This window comes from Lucilia sericata, unplaced genomic scaffold, assembly GCF_015586225.1.
Source record: "Lucilia sericata isolate MDLA Ls3-8-SP2 unplaced genomic scaffold, ASM1558622v1 Contig000048F_arrow, whole genome shotgun sequence".
Taxonomy (NCBI): domain Eukaryota; kingdom Metazoa; phylum Arthropoda; class Insecta; order Diptera; family Calliphoridae; genus Lucilia; species Lucilia sericata.
In genome coordinates this window covers 955,147-975,526 of record NW_023994085.1, presented here as the reverse complement: position 1 = coordinate 975,526, position 20,380 = coordinate 955,147, and the positions used below count along the sequence as shown (strand labels likewise).

The following is a 20,380-nucleotide window of genomic DNA, read 5'->3' as shown; positions in this document are numbered from 1 at the left end:
TTTAGCAGATCGTAAAGCTGGTATACATTTTCAAGTATTTTTATTTAAATTTAATGACATTGATGGTTTCCTGTCTTTAGCTTTTAATATTATCAAATTTATGGTTACATTTTCCTTTTTTTGTACTTATGTACATAAGGATGAAATTAAGTGTATTAAAAAATGATTTATTTTAATTACAACGCTTTTTCAAATTTATTTTTAATTATTAAATTTTGACAAATTTTCTCATGGTTAAAGCCTCCTAATCAACAAAACTTTCTCTATGATTTGTATAATTTAAATTATAAATTTTCTAGTTTAAAGTGAATTCATTAAATTAACGATTCTTTTGTTTTGTTAAAGGTTTTCTAAAGAGAGCAGGGGCACTGATCAGTGATCACAGTGCCATCATCATTTAAACAGATATTGAATGTGAAACGGTGTAATAAAGTGGCTGTTAAATGCTTTTATATATTAATGGGTGTGGTTATGGTTAATGGTAAAGAAAAACAATAATTACAACAACAGCAACGAGAAAGCAATAACAGCAACAAAAACAATACCATGATCATTAACATGATCATCATTGTAAGCGTTGGTAGCATCAACAAGTGGTAACATACATATATAAGTGATATACTCTATATGTATGTATGTATGAATACTTTCTAAAACTTGAGAAAATTGTATGAGAAAAACTTATAACAACAAAAACTGCACTAAAATGCATATATTTTAATAAATTTTATAAGAATTTTTAAATTCAAAGATTCCACCACATTAAGGTCTTTTAGCATTTTATAGTTGTTTTTTTTAAGCTTTGGGCTTTTTGTCAATAAATATATATTGAAAGCAATGCGCTAATTTGTATTCAATGGAATTTTACAGAATTACAATAACATCAACAGCAACAACATAAGTATAATAAACACTACACAGTGGGGCAGAATGGAAATTTTTTGGAAATAAATCTGGCATTTCTAAACGGCTGATCCGATCGGGATAAAATTTGGCATGAGCGTAGCCAAGGAGTATTCGAGTTTAAGTTTTGAAGATGAACCCCCCAGATGCCCCAGGGACGGAGCTGTGGCGGCTCAAACTAGGGTACCTACGACATGTAAAATTTTTAAACTCGTGCCACTTTTTTGTTTTTCACCCAAATACAAAGATTTTTATATTTTCTGAAAGCGCTCGACGAGATCTTGAAAAAACATGCTTGGACATACTACTTATCTCTTATAATATCCGAGTTATAGGCATTTAAAAATTTAGTGATACAAAATTTACCATACCTTGGTCCGCCTTTTTTTGAATACCGGGCGTAATTTTGGACCAAATGGACTCAATTTTTTCTTGTTAGTTAGACAATAAAATTTCCAATAATATACAAAAAATTTCAGATAAATATCATTTACAGATCCAAAAATATACGTTTTTTAATTTAAAAATTCCAAAAAAGTTAGATTTTTGCCGTTTTTTTGCCCAAAATGTGTCTTAACTCTTTTATTAATAAAATAAAATTTTCTTTATGAACATATAACAATTTTATAGTTTTCTAAAAAGAATCTTTACGCAGAACGCTTTGACGTAAAAAACTTGTCCTATTTTTGGAAAATGTTGCCACTGCGTCCTTCCGAATATGACCTATTTTTTATCAAAACTTCAACTTTGGGCGACAAGTTCTAAAATCCCAAAGCTGGGATCAGAAAACTGAAAGCAGTTTTGGAAACCTCAATATGTTTTCTATTTACTCCAAAAGTATTTTCCCAGCCCTGAAAGAAATGTGGACTCTATGGGCAAAAATGTAAAAAATCCCATTTTTGGGATTTTCATTCCTATTTTTGGGAATTGCGGGATGCCCTTTGACCTTTTCAATTTTGTTTTTGCATTTTCTTATTTGGGATGACAAATTTAACAAGCGTTGAAGATTTCATTGAGTTTTGTTCATAAATAAAGATTTTGTCATATATTACATATTTGTTAAATTTCTAAAACTATGATTTATATCAAAATTTTAATAGGGTCGCAGATAGCTACAACAATTTAGTCCATATTTATCCCTTAATATCATTTTTTTGTTAGATATGGAAATTCTTGACCCTTTACAAAAAATTTCAAGCCAATATCTCAATTACATTCAAAAATATGTTCATTTAAACCTGTGTCCTTTAATTTCATCTTTTAAATATTTTAGTATTAAATATGACAGAACATGTTTTAATCTTATATTTACCTATTTTCTATTTGTTTGCTTATCCTTATAATTGAAAGGTCCTATTATGCTTAAATTTTCAGAAATTTATAACTATTTTTTACCTAAAATTTTTCGACAGATCATTTCGTTCTGTTTCGTTTATGATCATGTAGGTAAAAATATACAGGTAATGATAATTTCGATTCATTCACTAATAAGAAATATCAATGACTGAATTACAGGTTATAGTAATATAGTCCTAAATGTTAATAGGTAGACATTTCGTAATTTTTTACTTTGGAATACCTGTATCGGAAATGACAAGAATTGGTATATAAGTAAACTTCTCAGATTTTAAGTACCATATTTAATAAATCTACAATGAAGATTACATTAAAGTACGAAGAGTTGTGTTCCGTTTTATGGAGTATATCTTCAAAAGGGCCAGAAAGAATTGAAGACATTTCAAATTATATAAAAACTACATATAGTAGAAAAGTAGACAAAACAGGCATATCAAAAATTGAAAACTTTTTAAAACTTTTTGATGTAAAAAGTAAGTCTGTGGATGGAAATCAAAAGAAATTTCGATTAAAATTTTGTAGTTGGATGGAAACTACTACGGAAATCTCAACTTACAACACATCAACAGGAGCGCCTTGCAAGTCATACGAAGACTTATGTTCAAGGTAAAAAAAAAAGAGGGTCACACAAAAACTTTTTTCAATCTCAAATGAGGAAATTGCTGATACATTTAACGAAATGCTGAAAAAGGAAAACCAACATATGGATGTCGTACATATTGCAACTATTCTTCCTAATGCATCACCAAAACGACTTAAGCGAATTGTGGAAAGTATACCAACTCCAACATCATAATCAAATTTTACTGAAGAGGAAGCAATAGCGCTTATGTTGGAACTGGGTCTCAGTCGAAATAAGTACCAAATATTAAGGAAAGCTCTGCATGAAAAAGGACACAATATATTACCATCATACAAGGCGATCCAGGAAAAAAACAAACTATCCTACTAAATCAACAAAAAATAATGAAGAATTGAAAGAACTGAGAGCTGCGGAAAAAAGCAGAATCCAAGAAGAATTTAAAGTTCAGATGGGATTAAACATCGACAAACCACTTTCAAGTTGCGGTAGTACAAATGACGGTAATACGTCGAGAAGGTTTTTTCGTGATTTTGAAATTACTTCAAAAATAACTGGAATCGACAAGGAGTTGCTTCGAAGAGTTAACACTATTTTAATGGCACTGAATAGTAAACATAAAATTAATGAAAATCGATTTGGGGAATACACGTCTGAAATTTCTAAATTACTTGTATCTCTGTATCCATGGAGGGAACTAACACCAACAGTACACAAAGTATTGTGTCATGGTCAAATAATAATTGAATCGAATATTCTTCCACTTGGAGAGTTAACAGAAGAAGCCCAGGAAGCGAGGAATCGAGATTTTAAGCATGTTCAACTATTCAGCTCAAGAAAATGCTCCAGGCAATCACAGAATGAAGATATTTTTAATAGTTTACTTCTATCTTCTGATCCTGTTCTTTCAACTATGCGAAAAAGATGGATTTGTTATGAAACTCTATCATCTCAAAACAAGGAAGATTTAATGGACTTATATTACCTTCTGGATATGTATACCGATATGACAGATTATTTTATAGAAAATAAGTAGTGTTAGGAATTAACTATATAAGTAGGTTGTAAGAATTAATTGTATTATGTTTAAGATAAACAGTTCAAATAAAAAAAGCTATTATACTAACTGATGATATTGTATTAAATTGTGTTTTATATTTCGGTGGGCGGGAAAGGTAATTTGTGTGGGGTGATTTAGGTGTTGTTGTGCGTGGCTCATAATAAAATTATAATTTTTTTTATTTTATATACAATATTGTAATAAAATAATTAACTAAATAATTTTTAAAAATTGTCCAAATATTTTATTCAACACCAAATGTATGTTCTGTCATACTTAATACTAAAATATGAAAAAGATGAAATTAAAGGACACAGGTTTAAATGAACATATTTTTGAATGTAATTGAGATATTGGCTTGAAATTTTTTGTAAAGGGTCGAGAATTTCCATATCTAACTAAAAAAGGATATTAAGGGATAAATATGGACTAAATTGTTGTAGCTATCTGCGACCCTATTAAAATTTTGATTTAATCTTAGTTTTAGAAATTTAACAAATATGTAATATATGACAGAATCTTTATTTATGAACAAAACTCAATGAAATCTTCAACGCTTGTTAAATTTGTCATTTCAAATAAGAAAATGCAAAAAAAAAATTGAAAAGGTCAAAGGGCATCCCGCAATTCCCAAAAATAGGAATGAAAATCCCAAAAATGGGATTTTTTACATTTTTGCCCATAGAGTCCACATTTTTTTCAGGGCTGGGAAAATACTTTTGGAGTAAATAGAAAACATATTGAGGTTTCCAAAACTGCTTTCAGTTTTCTGATCCCAGCTTTGGGATTTTAGAACATGTCGCCCAAAGTTGAAATTTTGATAAAAAATAGGTCATATTCGGAAGGACGCAGTGGTAACATTTTCAAAAAATAGAACAAGTTTTTTACGCCAAAGCGTTCTGCGTAAAGATTCTTTTTAGAAAACTATAAAATTGTTATATGTTCTTAAAGAAAATTTTATTTTATTAATAAAAGAGTTAAGACACATTTTGGGCAAAAAAACGGCAAAAATCTAACTTTTTTGGAATTTTTAAATTAAAAAACGTATATTTTTGGATCTGTAAATGATATTTATCTGAAATTTTCTGTATATTATTGGAAATTTTATTGTCTAACTAACAAGAAAAAATTGAGTCCATTTGGTCCAAAATTACGCCCGGTATTCAAAAAAAGGCGGACCAAGGTATGGTAAATTTTGTATCACTAAATTTTTAAATGCCTATAACTCGGATATTATAAGAGATAAGTAGTATGTCCAAGCATGTTTTTTCAAGATCTCGTCGAGCGCTTTCAGAAAATATAAAAATCTTTGTATTTGGGTGAAAAACAAAAAAATGGCACGAGTTTAAAAATTTTACATGTCGTAGGTACCCTAGTTTGAGCCGCCACAGCTCCGTCCCTGGGGCATCTGCGGGGTTCATCTTCAAAACTTAAACTCGAATACTCCTTGGCTACGCTCATGCCGAATTTTATCCCGATCGGATCAGCCGTTTAGAAATGCCAGATTTATTTCCAAAAAATTTCCATTCTGCCCCACTGTGCACTATTATATGAACACAAAATTTAATTGATAACATCAGCAGCATCACAATCAAACCGTATGATTATTGAGTAGCTTTAAATTATATATACATGCCATGGAAATTATTGAAGACCATCATACGAAAAAAAAGTAAAATTAAATAAATAACAAACTGCAACAAAGAAAAAAGTATAAACAACTGAAAATTTGTAAAAATTTAATTTCAAGTTGTTAAAAAAAATATGAAGAATCCCAGAATATAATAGCTACTTAAGAGTATTCATTTAATTTTTTTTTTATAAAACAAGGACTTTTTCTTACTTATCACAAGCTTAAAGAATGAATGATACATTTCTTTGCTACAACACTATCATTTTACTTGCTGCTTGTTGTGTCGTTTACAAACGAACCCTAAAGCAAAACATAATAATGTTTTTCTTCTTCATTTTTTGTTGCTTATTGCAACAAGTGTACTACTTAATTGTTGTTGTTGTTATTGTTGCTGTGATGTAACCCTGGAAAGAATCCTTATATAGGTTTTTATTAAAGCAGTAAAAGGGTTTTAACACTTAATTTTTCTTGTACGTTTTTTGTCTTTTATTCATTTTTGCAGTTCACTTGATGTCTTCAGAAAAGAAACAATAAAAAGTATACAAAAAATAAGTTAAGAAATACCTCATAAATGTAAAAATCTTGTATTACTTAGTTTGCGTAACATAAAAAGTCAAAGGGGAAAGGGTCCCCTCTACACACAGAAACACAAATACATGGATATTGGCATCAGTATTTTATCATTTTATACTTTTAGTAAGAGCTATAGCTAAAGGTATATTCAATCTGTTTTATACTGCTGCTGATATCGGTTTGAGTTTTTTTCTTTTGTATATTTGTATCGATTACACATGTACAAAGGTTTTGTTACGCAGCATGCGTTATGGAAGTGTGTTCAAGCCAAAAGGGCTGTGTGTATGTCTGTCTGTCACACCAAGTAAACAACCAGCAAATGAAGCACTCTAAAACAAGTTGTTGGTCTTATGCATGGCACGCTATAATGAATTGCATTGCCACCACAATGATCTCAATATCAACAACAAATATCATCAACAGCAGCAGTAAAAAAGCTCCCCTTTTTTCTAAAGAAAACCAAAAAAACCCAATGAAGCATTGAAGCTTCAATAAGCAAATGTATATAATCACAAACAGCAACACACTCTCACACACACACTTCTAGTATTTTTATTATATTATATTATAAAAAAAATCCAAAACGTAAAAAAACTAAATCAATGACGCACAACGAAACAAGTGGGTTACAAGTGGTTTAGAGTTTTTTTTTTTCATTCGTCATCCAAAAAGGTACTTTTTTTAAAAAAAATCAAATATTTCACAGCAGTTATGAACTTGATTAGCACAAACACCATATTTCTTATTAATAAAAACTCAATGGGTTTTTATAAAACAAAAGACTTAAGACACATGCAACCAAAACTATTTCGTTATTTCTAGAAATAATTTAAATAAATAATAAAATTTTTGAATAAAAGGAAAAAATTAGTAAATAGAAGTTAAATATATGAAAAACACGAAATTCTTTAAAAAAAAAAAAACTTGTAAAATTTTTCCTCTTAAAGTTAAAAGTTTGGAAATAGTTCGTTTAAAAAAAAAGTGTCAAAATATTAAATTCAAATTTTTCAAGCTTTGTTTTTAAATGACATTTTTGAACCAGAAAAAAATGTTTTAAATTTTAGCGGCTATAATTGCATTATAACATATCATGTTGTTGCTTGATTTGATTTTTTTTTTTTTTGTAATTTACTTTTAAGCTGGGGTTAAAATGTTTTGTCACTTGATTGACGCCTACTTTTTTTTTCATATTACGTCACTTGTCACACAATTTTATTTATAAAATAAAATTAAAAAAAATGTCCAAGTTAACTGCAGATTGCAGCAGTTTTTAAAACCAACAGTCAGCAGCTTATTGTATGTCAAAAAAGTAATAAAGTGAATGTAGAAAATGCTGGATACTTACCTTATCGCAGAAAACTTTAATTTGACAATAGCCTCGATGAAAGACTTGGGCATCACGAGGATCTTCAAATGTATCGATTTGTACATGTAGTGGTAAACCCTGAGAAAATTAAAAGATAAATAATGTTATTATTAGCTTGAACTACTTTAATGATATTTTTACTATAAATACAGTTGGTTTGTTGTTCTTATTTCTTCTTATTAATTAAGTAATTTCAATTTAAAGTTTAAATGCCACTAAACACACACACACACAGACATTGCTAGACACAAACAAACGAACCAAATTTATATGTTCATATAAGTAGCAACTTCCGTTGCCATTTGTTGCTGACTGCTTTAATATTAAGCAATCAAAATTGTCGCCATTTGGCATTTAAAAGAAACTGTATTAAAAGAAAAAAAAACTGTAATGAATATTGTGCATGGAATTAGCAAATTAATTTACATTAATCATAAATTTTTAGACACACAAATGGAATCTAGCCAAATACTTGTCTTTTAGATGACTTGGTAACAAAAACTTATTCAACTGTTGTGGCATATAATTCCAATTTTTAATTCGTTTGCTTTCAAACATATAATTTAATAATCATAATGTATGGTAAGTGTTCTAGTTGTTCTAGTTATTGGAAATATTTATATCAATTTTTGTATTAAAACTATGATAATCAAATCTTATACATCAAAGACTTATACATTTTCGAAGATTTTCGAGTCAGCTAAAACGATCCAAACATTATAATAAGCCTACAAAAAGATTCTAATTGAAAAGACATTCTTATAGATTGTTTAAATCTATAATGTGCTCAATAAAATATCATTTGTGTCAAAAATTTTCAACAATAGACAAAGGAAAACATTCTTGCTTTCTAAATTTAAGAAAATCTTTTTTATTTATTGTTTAAAACACTAGCTGCTCTTTTCGAAGCAGAAACAGGTAGAAAGAATTCTAATAATAGGTTTTCTTTTTATTAAAAGAAAATTAAAAAACAAAATCAAATCAAAAAGTCATACTTTATTGTTTCATCGTTAAAATAAAGGGCGATTTCAAAAATTGAATATTGTTTAAAGATATTAGTGATCTTAAGACAACATAAATAAATGAACAAACATAATAAATGTCAAATTAATCTAGTGATTTAATACGATAAAACCTTTTTTTTTGATTCGTATTGAATAGAAAAATTATAAAAGAAAACACAAAAAAAAAACAAATTGAATGGAAAAACTCCCTTTTAAAATGTTTTCTTAAAAAATTACAAAAAAACTAAAGTTAAACGTTCTCATGTAGAAGAAAAAAAACACCTGTAGCTTGATATCAATGTCATTGGCAGCATATAAATGAAAACAACAGCCAAGTATAGTAAGTCTTATGGATTGAAAATAATAATAATAACGACAACAACAACAACAACATACTTGTAATCTTAATTAAAAAATACGTTTTGTTGCAACATAAACTAACAAACCAGGCACGCATAAATTTCAATACACTTAAATGAAATGCAACGCAACAAAATGACAACAACCGCTTCATATTTTTTTATTAAAAAAAATGATACCCATCCATAGATAAAAAATGAGTTCAATATTTTTCATTATTATTATTATGAATTTCACTTTGTTTTCACAACAACAACAGCCACAACAAAATGGTCTCATTTTTGTCACCTGTTAAAAAAAATCATATTTTTTATTTTAGTTTAAAGCATTTCGTGTCTAGATTTTTGTATTCGTTTAAAGTTTGGAGTCCATATAACAAAATAAACGGCTGCAAGTGTATACAACAGCAACAGCAAAAAATTGGTTTTCGTTGTTGGTTGTTTGCTCGACTTTTTTGCATTTTCATTTGTTATATTGCAACATGCAAAGCGCCCACTTGATAAGTCATTAATAATATTTTTACTTTACTTTACTTAATTCTCAATTTATTTCATCTTTTTTCTTTTTTTGTAAAAAACATGATTATATTGTCGTTGTAAAATGTAACAAAGACATGCAGCAAAAAAAAAAGCAAAACAAAAAAAACTATGGTTAAAAAACACTTAACTCTCATTTAACGCCATGAAAATAATATTTTAATTAACGTTTTAAGTTTCTGTTTTAAAAGCAATTTCCTGTTTATGTTAAAAAAATCTCATCATTTACTTTTGTTTAGTCATGATCAAAAGGATAAAAAAGGATCTAGTGTTTAGTAAGGCCTAAGTAATATTAACTTTATATGCAGACATAGAGGACTCTACATACAACTGTCTGTTGGTCGTGCGTCATATACATGACAGATTGCATTTGTTGTTGTTGTTGCTTATTATGTTGCTGTTACTCTTATTGTGGTTGTTTTTGTTATGAAAAAATAAAATATATTGAAAATTTATTAAAATTTCAAGAGTAAAAAAAAATAAATAAATAAAATATTGTTGCAACACTTTTAATGTCGTGTTTAAAGAAAACAGTTGATTTAATTTTTTTCTCCTTCTATGCGTGAAAAAAGCTAAAAAAAAGGAAAAACAACAACAACTATAGCAAAGAAAAAAACGTATGTTGTAGAGCGTTGCTTTACAAACAAACAAGACATTTTATGCTTTTCATGTGCGACACGATGTTAAGGCAAATGTTAAATCGATATTTTATTGACAGATGCGGCAGCAATAATAGCAAAACATGTTTATGCCGTTGTTTCCTTTTTGCTTCTTCGTCTTCGTCTTCTTCATTTTCTGCTGCATATAGTATGGGTTTGTCGTGTTGCTTGGTCAAAAGCCTTTACACATTTTTTTTCTTAGCCTTTTGCTACATTTTGTTTTATTAACCAACGCAAAATTTTTAAGATGTACAAAATTAAAAAAACGCGTGAGATTGTTGAATGGTGTTTTTTTTTTTGGTTTTTTTACTATCTGAACGATATTGTCCAGAAATAATAGAAAGCTTAACAAAAATATTATGTAGTTTAACACTTCGATCAGGTTACAACAACTACGCCTTTTTACAAAAACTTATTTATGGATTTTACAATGGTGCATGAAGCAAAAACTACAACAACTACAAACACAAAACAAGACATTTATTATTTATACAGTTTTTCTTGATGATTTATGTTTTGATTAAAGAAAATATTTTTTTTTATTTTTCTATTTTCGCTCTTGTTTTTTTAATTTTTGTTTGAAGAGGAAATGTGTGACAAATTCTAATTTTACTTGTTCTATGCCATAAATTTTATTTTATGGGTTACAGCAAGTATTTTTTGAAATTATTGATTTTTAAGAGTTAACATTTAGAGCAAGAAAAACTTTAAGCATTTTAAGTTTGTTTCCTAAGTCTTTTGTTTTTGTTTTTTGTTATTTAAGTGGGAAACATATCAAGAAGAATTTTAATAATCGAACAGAGAACAAACTTGAAAAAAATATTTAAATTTTAATTTCACTTACCTTCACACCCTTTTGACTGCTAAAATCTGTACTTAAACATTGCACGGCGATATTTATCTGTAAAAGAGAAAAGAATTTTAATTTACAATTTTTAAATAAATTAAAAACAAAAAACTAAGTATGTAAAATGCCACCATAAGGAAATCATAAACATAAAAAGAAATTATCAGATGGCAGCTCGAAAAAAAACAACATTACAACAAAAACGGCAGGGAAACCAAATAAATTGTACACAACAGCAGCAGAAGAAATTAATTCTTCTTTTCTTTTTCATAACATTTTATTTTAGATGCCATTTTCAAACATTGGACATGCAGTTATTTTACAGCATTTGTCATTGGCTATTAATTGCTTAAAAGCACACGCACATACCTAACTAAAACAACTACAACAACCATTAAATAATAAACAAATAACACAACAAAATAAATGGCAAAAAACCCAACAACAACAGTAAGAAGCGTATTGTAGATGTAGTAGATGGATACTTTAAAGTTGGCTACTTAAGCCATTATGGTGATGATGACTGTTGCAGTTTGCAGTTTGAATGCGTTTGCATTTGATGTTGGTTTTGTTGCTGCTGTTGATTTTTAAGCAAACATTACAATAAATCACAATATCAAATCATGAAGAACAACGGCCAAGAAGTCAACAACAACAATAAAATATAAGAAAAAAAAAAACATTTAATTTTTATTTAATATCATTGCAACGCACATCATCACACAACAACAACATCATCTTGCATTCATATATACATACAAACATGGGCTTTGACTGCAACACATTATAAAAGTTGTTAAATGATGGTTTTTACTGCCGTTGCTCCTGCTTGTACTTCTGCTTCTTCTACTACTCACTTGTTTCTTTGATTCCATGTGATTGTGCGTATGATTGTTTAAATGTTTGTTTTATTTTTTCATTTTTTTTTTTATTCATTTTTAGTTTCAGTGGAAATGTGTTTAAAACAATTTCGAGAATGTTATTGCAAAAGTAGTAGAAAAAAAAAACGCAAAACAACACAACGCAAATGTACACAAAAGGGGCAAGAGCTATTGGAAAATCCATCATCATCTACACATTGTTGGTTAACAAAAAAAATAAATAAATACAAACTACACAATATACAACTAAAAACGCATAATCATTTACAAACAAGCAGCAATAACATCAACCATCCAACAAACAAAGTCTAAGCTTATTACCAGCCATTTTTAATGGCAAAGTGCAACGATGCTGCAGCAGCAGCAGCTACAGCAACAACCAAAACAGCCACTAGCATTTAATGGGAATTAATTAGCGAACACGGGCTTACCAAATAAAGCTTAGGGCAGAGCCACCATTCACTCACTCAGTCAGTCAGTCACTCACTCACTAACTTCTTTGACTTTACATGGTCGTCATCACCATCATCATGCAAAAGCTGCCTTAATACAGCAGACATTTAGACGTTTAAAATACTGTTGCATTATGATTTGCAGAGATTTTGCAAGCCAACCGATAACAAAACAAAAAAGAATGTCTTGTATAACTTGGCAGATTACAGTTTATAACCGAGTGAATATGTGACATTGTTTGTGGCCAAAGGAGTAGTTAAGGCGGGCGTAACGCATACAACATACACACACACCCAAACAGATAAAGAGATGAGCTTTAAACAATTTGTAAATGAATTTCTTCCTATTGTTTTGTTCTTTTTGTTGTCCACAATCTGAAATCTTTTAAACAACACCATAAATAATTACAATTGGCAATTTTAAACATATTTCATCTTCCTTTGCTTGATTCAAACACAAATAGTCTTTGCAATAGATGGACATCAAATAAACATAGGCAAAATCCTATTATTTTAACTTGGACTTAAGCCCAAGAAAATTAATTAGCTAAAGACATACATATGAACATAGTTGCATATCTAACTAAGTAGAAGCAAAAGTATGTAAGCAAGCAGACAGTCAGACAAACTAAATGTATGATAAAGTGCCAGTAAGTTATGCTTCGAAGAAAGCAGCAGTGAGACTGGCACGGTAAACGTTTTTATGGATAAAAAGTATTTTACCAAAATGGTCATCCCTGTGAGGTATGTAAAGTGTATAATTTTGTTATTTAATGACACGTAAAGTACATGCCACACCTGTATGCAGCCAGAGTAATCAGCTAGAATACTTTTAGATTTAAAGGATTTAATTGTTTGGTAAAAACTTCGAGAGCTTAACAGCCACTTTTAATGTACAGAATTTTAAAATACATAGTTTTGCAAATTTGTAAAATAAGAAAGTCAAAAACCTTATTTATGTAATAATAATGAAATTATTATGAGATTATTATTTATAATTTACAAGTGTCATAATTGACCTGATAGTCTCTATAGTAGGTTAATAAAAAAAACAGTTTAGAAAACTGCTGTAGCAGCAGTATTTATAAAATATGTTTTTTAAATATCTAGTAGTATATTTTATGGAAATTTTGTATTTTTTGCTACATTTACAATAAATTTTAATACTTTAATAAGCCTTGTAGTGCAGTGATTGAAGAAAAACAAGCAACAACTAGCAAAAACGTCTAATATTTCTTTTTTTCTGTTTGTTCAGTTAGTAAAAATGTTTTAATACGGCTGACATAATCACCATAGAATGCGTTTGTAACAACTGCATTTAACTGAAACTAAATGTGATTTATTAACAAACTAACAACTAAATACATTTTCTATACAATTTGATTTCCAGTGTTAGGTTGGATAAAAAAAGAAAAAACAACAAAAAAATGATTTTTTAAAATGGCCACTGTTTGTTAGAATTACACAGGAAATTGCAAATGATTTAATTGTATTGCTTTTGTATTGAGTAAAAATACTAATAAAAAAACACAAAAAAACAACAAACAAATCTACTAAACTAAACTCATTTAAATTTAATTTCAATTAATATTACACCAGGCATTGACTACAATTAACCATAACAAATATAATTTCAAAAAAATGCAAAATAAGAAAATTAAATGTAATTTATTAAAACACTCTAGATTTAATTAATAATAGAGTATAAATAAAATTTTTTTGTAAATAAAATTCTAATGATTTATAAAACAAAATGTATAAAAAGTGTAATTTTTTAAATGGCTGATCTTCACTACACGAAATTTTCTTATTACACTGTAAAATGTTTTGTATTTGTCAGTTTATTACGTTTTTAAATGTTCCACCAATTTTGCAATTGGTCAGTAATTGAATAAATTTGCATAAATAAATATTTAACATTAAACACACACTTACAAACATTTACAAAAATATTTCATTTCTCTTTTATTGCCTTGCTAGTGCTGTGAGGTGTTTACAAATGTACATTAGGCTGGCTCTTATTTATAATTTTTTTTTATAAAAAATGTCTGCTTTAGTTTAAAACTTAACATTGCAATTGGTTTCAAAATATTGAATAGGTTTTCTTGCTTTCTTAAAAAAGTGGAACCATCTTAATGTTAACATATGTATGTATTTTTGCACATAATGTTATTTTACATACAGATATGTATGTACATACATATGTATATAACTTCAAACTACTGCGCCATGAAGTGCGTGAGGTGCTAATTGCTGGTAATAACAATAATATGAAACACATTAGCATTAATGATTACGTCAACATTATATGGTTAATGAAAATGAAAAACAGAAAAATACTAAACAACAACAACAAAAACATAAAGTATAGAGTGTTAAAAGAAATCAAACAACATGCAAGTGTGACTGTATATTTTTTCGTTTTTTTTTTTTAATAAATGGCGCACATTTTACTGTCACAAAAAAATAAAATGAAATAAACAAACGTTTTTCAATTGGTTGAAAATATTTAAAAAGAAAACGCCTCCTTTTTAATAGATTTTACATATAACTTATGCATATTATGGAAATTAAATAAAATTGTAAAAACTAAAAAAAAAAATGATTTTATTTATTTAAACACCCACCATTAGATGCATGCAAGTTTGTTACTTAAGTCTTTTGATTTTGGTCAATGTTTAGCTTAAGTTATGAAATATTTTCATTTGCTTTAAGTATGTAATAATTTTTTAAGCTTTATAAAACTCCCAATTAATATTTTTCTTTGACTTTTGAAAAAAAAAATATTTTTATATTTGCTACAGCAAATAGAGACTAAATGAAGAGTAAAATTAGCTTATTTTGTTGAAATGTGTGGCATAATTCAATGCCATATTAAAGTATTACCCTTAAAAAAAGCCAACTTAGAATATTACTACACACAGCCAGGTGCTCTTATAGTTTTTTTTTAGCTCAAGCATGAGTACAAACATAAAAGAACAGTATAACAGAAAAAAAAACTACAACCTGGGCCACCTTTAAGAAAGGAAAATGTAAAAAAAAACTAAACCTAAGGCCTAAAAGGATTTCTACATGAATGCAGCAAAAGGCGAGCACATTATGTAGCTCACTGACTAAATAATGTTTTACGTTAAAGAGGCAGTCGTCGTGTAATTTTCAACAACGGAAATTGAGATATTTTTCATAAGTTATGCATGATGATGAAGCAGTAGAAAATAACTTTTAGCAGTTAGTAGTTGTAGTTGTAGTCTTAGGCCCACAAGAAGTAAATTAAACAACAACACCTTGTGTTCAATTTTACACAAGATGTAAGAGCTGCATTAAGTTCCCCATATTGTTCACTAGCAGCTACCGTAGAAAAAAAATTGTGTTTTTTGTTGCAATTAAGCTTGATTAGCTTTAATCGCTTACTGATATTTATGTGTTTTCATTAACATTATCATTTACTCTCTTTCGTGGGGCTGTGAACCAAATAAAGCGGCCAAGTTAATTTTGTTTTTTTTTTTTTGCTGCTGCCGGAAAAGTTACAAGCTAATAAGCTTAATAACTATAAGCACTAAGCGGTATGCTTACAAAAGGGGACACGTAATACAGTGGTATAAATAATAATTTTTTTTAAACTTACCTTGGCAGAACTTTCTAAAGGATTCCAATAGACTGCTATGGCATTGTGGGAGACTTCCTCAATACAGCCAACTAGACCCACTGAGTTCTTGGTATCTGCAAACGAAAGAAAATAGTAATATGTGAATATAATTTACAAACAAAAAAGCCATTTAGGCAACAATTTGTAGCTGGCTCCAAAATAACAGAGAGAGAGCAAAAGAACACAATTATGATTTGGTCATTTGTCATCTTTATTCACACATGCTCACATTTATTTAACGAACATACAACTTTTTTTTTTTTTTTGAAAACATATTAGCAATTACTTATCACAATGTATAGATCTGCCATTTTAAGGCACAAACGAACATGCCAATAACCACGCCATCGTTATACCTTTGCAGACTGCAGCAAAACTACACACTCCTTTGGATGATTTTCCAATTAGCCAAAGAGAGACGCAGGTGATTGCCAAAGACTCCCCTTAAAGTTTGCCTGCATACGGGTATGAATGCAGCCCAATACTTGTCTATATGTTGGTGTACTTGCACATTAAAGGTATGGGTTGTTTGTTGTCTTGTGTTGTTTAAAAAAAGCAAAGGCCTTTAATTTTTTTATCAGCCATGAAATCTTTGTTATAATGGCCATTGGACATTGCCCGCAACAAATTCATTCGATGCGTATTCAATAAAATTACAAAACTTACAATGATCTCCAATAACCGAAAAAAACCCATGCTATACACACATACACACACACAAACATAATACCAAATGATAAGCATCGTTGGGCTTGAATACCCACTATATGTATTTATATATGTATGTAGGTATATATGTATGCAATATATTCAATATGACACTTGTTGTAGAAATAAAGATTTTATTTCCCAGAGAACCAGGGACAACAACAAGCATGAAAATGAAGCAACATTGTCTCAAATTACACATTAACAAACAGTCATGTTTAAATAATCAAACATACTAACGGACACACAAACAAACATTCGACATTCGAACATATATTAACATTAACTTTAACATGTTGCAACAAGAATCATAGCACACAACACCATCGCATCGCATAATCAAAATCAACAAAAGTCTCTTCCATCTGTTGTTACACGTGGGAGTCAATAATAAAACCACGATTTTACAACATTTTGAATATAATTAAAAATCGTTACATTTTGGTTTTTTTCCTGTTTTTTTGTGAATCAACTATTATTACAATGACTTTGAAATTTAGTCCGACCAAAAAAACAGTTTCGTTAAGATAATTAATTTTCTTGAAATATTGCATTAAAACTTTTTCATTTTCTATGGTTACTATAGACCAATAAATAATTTGAGTTTTTTTTTATTTTATATGAACTTACCTGCATCTAAGATTCTTTGTTTCACAGAATGTTGTCGACTGTGCCAAAATTGCCAGGCTTTAATTTCATCTTCAGGCGATTTCTCTTCACGGAACATTAACATAATCACACTCTATATTAGATACAAAGAAATAAATAAAATAAAATTAGTTTTTAGTAAAAATGAAAGTTATTAAAATGTTAAGCAACTTAATAAAACATATTTAAATTTTTAGACAGATTTTTAACAAAATTTTAGGATTTCTATAAGGAAAATTTTTGAAAATTTTAATTTTTTTTCTATGCAGTTAATAATTCTTTTTTAAAAATAGTAGTATTCAAATCCTAGGTATAATGTTTATATTTTTAATTTCCACACCATCACCTTCGTTTAAAGCAAAAGTCAAAAGGTTATAAATGTTCATCAAAGAAAATCCCCATAAAAAATGTATTTAAGAAAATTTGCATAAATCGAACATTAAATGTAGAATAAAGAACGATCTTTGCAAGAGATCATTTTTTTAAGACAAAAAATTCAAATTAATGAGCAGCACAAAAAACCAATATAAGAAAAGAAAACAACTGAAGATGATTATTTTTTGTCATTAAAACGAAGACAGAAAGACAGACAAACAAATAGACACAAGAAAACGTGCATCTGTGGAAAAACTACCCTCTTTTATAAACTCCACTAAACTAAAAAGAAAGAGTTTAAAGGAGAAGGAATACTGCTGCTGCTGCTGATATTCTTAAATTGAAATTTAAATTTGCTATGCTTAGTTAACACGATAAAGATAGATTGCTGAGCAAACAGTTAAGATTTAGATTTGGATCGTAAATAATTTGAACAGAAATAAAAATTTGCATTCAATCCTTTTTTCATTCTCTCTTCGTTTAAGTCTTATTGTATATGCAGTGCTGGGGATGTTGCATGAAGGGCTTATAGTTAAACAAACATAAATTAAAGTTGACACTTTATTCATTTATTTTTTTTTTTCTGTTGTGTCTTCTTGTTTTTGTATGATTTTGTATAAAATATTTTTGCTTAAAGGAAATTAAAAAAAAGAGCAGCCTTAAGATTGTGTACTGTTGTTACTTTAAGCCTTTAACTTTATTTATGAGATATTTATGCAAATTGTTTTAAATGCATTTTTGATTTTCTTATTCACTTAATGCATCAATTTCAATATGTTATTGAGAAACAAAAAAAAAAACAAAATATAAAAAGAAATTAAAAATAAAGTCAAGCAGCAGCATTAAAAGTATTAAGAGTTTCATGTTTAAAAATAATAATTTAAAAAATAAATAATTAACAAATGGAAAATTTGATATCATAAAATTAATCTAGTTAAAAATATCAATATCTTGGCATGACTGTCTACCACAGTCATGGTTTTGCTTAAATATGATGTGTGTGTTATTTTTTTCAATTTTTAGTAATAAACGATAAAAGCCTCAAGGCTAGTTTTTCTTTTGAAAAATTGTTTGTATTTAATACAAAAAGAAAACCACGCATAAACTGTATTAATAATAATAAACATACATACGCACTTAATACTTCGATAAAAGTTGAAGACAAAAAAAATTGTTAATATTAAATAGACTAGTGAAAATCATTAAAAAAAATTTATATAAAATGTTAGATGTTAGATGGAGAAAATATTGTTGTTTTAGTTTTATTGTAAAGGAAAGTTTAAACGTTATAAGTTTTAAGAGACAACAAATTATAACATGAAAATAAAAACAAACACACACACTTATGCATTGGCAGACATTTGGTAGTTTTAAATTACAACTGCTGCATTGCCAAGCAATTAAAGAAAAATCGTTAAACACACAAAAAAAAGGAATTTAGCAAGAAAAAAAAAATGCATGAGAAAAAAAAACTTAATGTTTCTACAATAAATGAACTTAAACAGTAGCAGCAGCAGCAACCAGCAAATTGTAACAAATTTCTATTTTTTTGATTTGGAAAATTTACATATCCTGTTTGCTGCTTAAATTTATTCACTGTTATCTTTGGATATGATTGATAATGTTAGCAAAAGATCTCAATTACTCACTAACTCATCATGAGCAGCGTTTGTAACCGATTTTATTCTCTTCAACCTAAACAAATACACTTGAGATGTTACCCGAGAGATTGTAAGATGTAGTTTTATTCTGCTATATATTTTCTCAAATGTTGCGCAAATTATATAACAATGGCAGTAATAAAAAGGGATCCTCCAGTAAATACATAAATCATAAAAATCATTTATCATCTATCAACTCATCATCATCATCATCTCATCTGATCATTGAAATAATTGTCCTGATTTGAAATGACATTGACGAGTGTAGACATCATTGTAGATTGATTTCCATAACAAAAACTAAAAAAACATGAAATGGAAATGAAAGGGTTGATTTCCTTTTTTTGTTTGTCTTCTAAGGAAGTGCTAAAATTCTTAATCATGCAGAACATGACAAATCACTAACGTTTGTTTACACAACTCTTTTTTATACATATTTCTAGTGTCTTTAAGAAAAACCCTGCTGGCTGTTTGTCTGTCTTACTTGCTTTCAGCTAAATGTTTATTTAAGTTTTTATTCCTTTCAATTCTCCCCCCTATAAGGGACTAATTTATAACATTTGCATATGTACATCAATCTAATTTTTTCTGTACTACTTAACCAATTGATGATGAACATTTTATTTGATTTATTTCTATTTCATCATTGTTTGTTATTTTAATAATCCTATGAATTTTATTTTATTTTAAATTGTTCTCAAATGTTTCATAGACAACTTACCTTAACTGTTGTATTTTTGATGGGCTTATCGGGATCGGGTATATATTCCAAGGTGATGCCATAGAATTGTCCCTTGTTGATGTAGGTTATTCGATCATCTTCTCGTCTTTGGGATGAACTTATTGGCGACTCTAGATGATATCTGAAACCAACATTTGTGAATCTGCAAATAAAGAGGGTAACATATTGATAAATCTATAAAATGGGCCACAGTAATGATCTTTTCTAAATTGATCTTTTAGTGTTATATTATAATTCAAAATGCCTTAATATCCCTGCAAAAATTATTTGAGTACATAATCTATTTAGGTAATCCTAAAACTACTCCACTGTAAACATTATAGGAGTACATGATCCGTTTAATAGTCCTATGTAATGAAGGCATGGATCATGTTTATGATTTTGATAGCA

General features: G+C 28.4%; 1 protein-coding gene across 8 annotated transcripts in view; it reads right to left on the bottom strand.

Annotated features, from left to right (window-relative positions):
* LOC119615492 (protein grainyhead) overlaps positions 1 to 20,380 on the bottom strand; it is a 155,171-nt gene that overhangs the window by 9,578 nt on the left and 125,213 nt on the right. For all 8 annotated transcript variants that reach the window (XM_037971515.1, XM_037971543.1, XM_037971499.1 and 5 more), the window contains 5 exons: positions 19,970 to 20,132; positions 17,195 to 17,306; positions 15,836 to 15,930; positions 10,875 to 10,931; positions 7,451 to 7,549 (listed from right to left, as the gene is read on the bottom strand). In XM_037971515.1, coding sequence (XP_037827443.1) covers positions 7,451 to 7,549; positions 10,875 to 10,931; positions 15,836 to 15,930; positions 17,195 to 17,306; positions 19,970 to 20,132 — 526 coding nt within the window. The remainder of the gene's footprint in view (positions 1 to 7,450; positions 7,550 to 10,874; positions 10,932 to 15,835; positions 15,931 to 17,194; positions 17,307 to 19,969; positions 20,133 to 20,380) is intronic.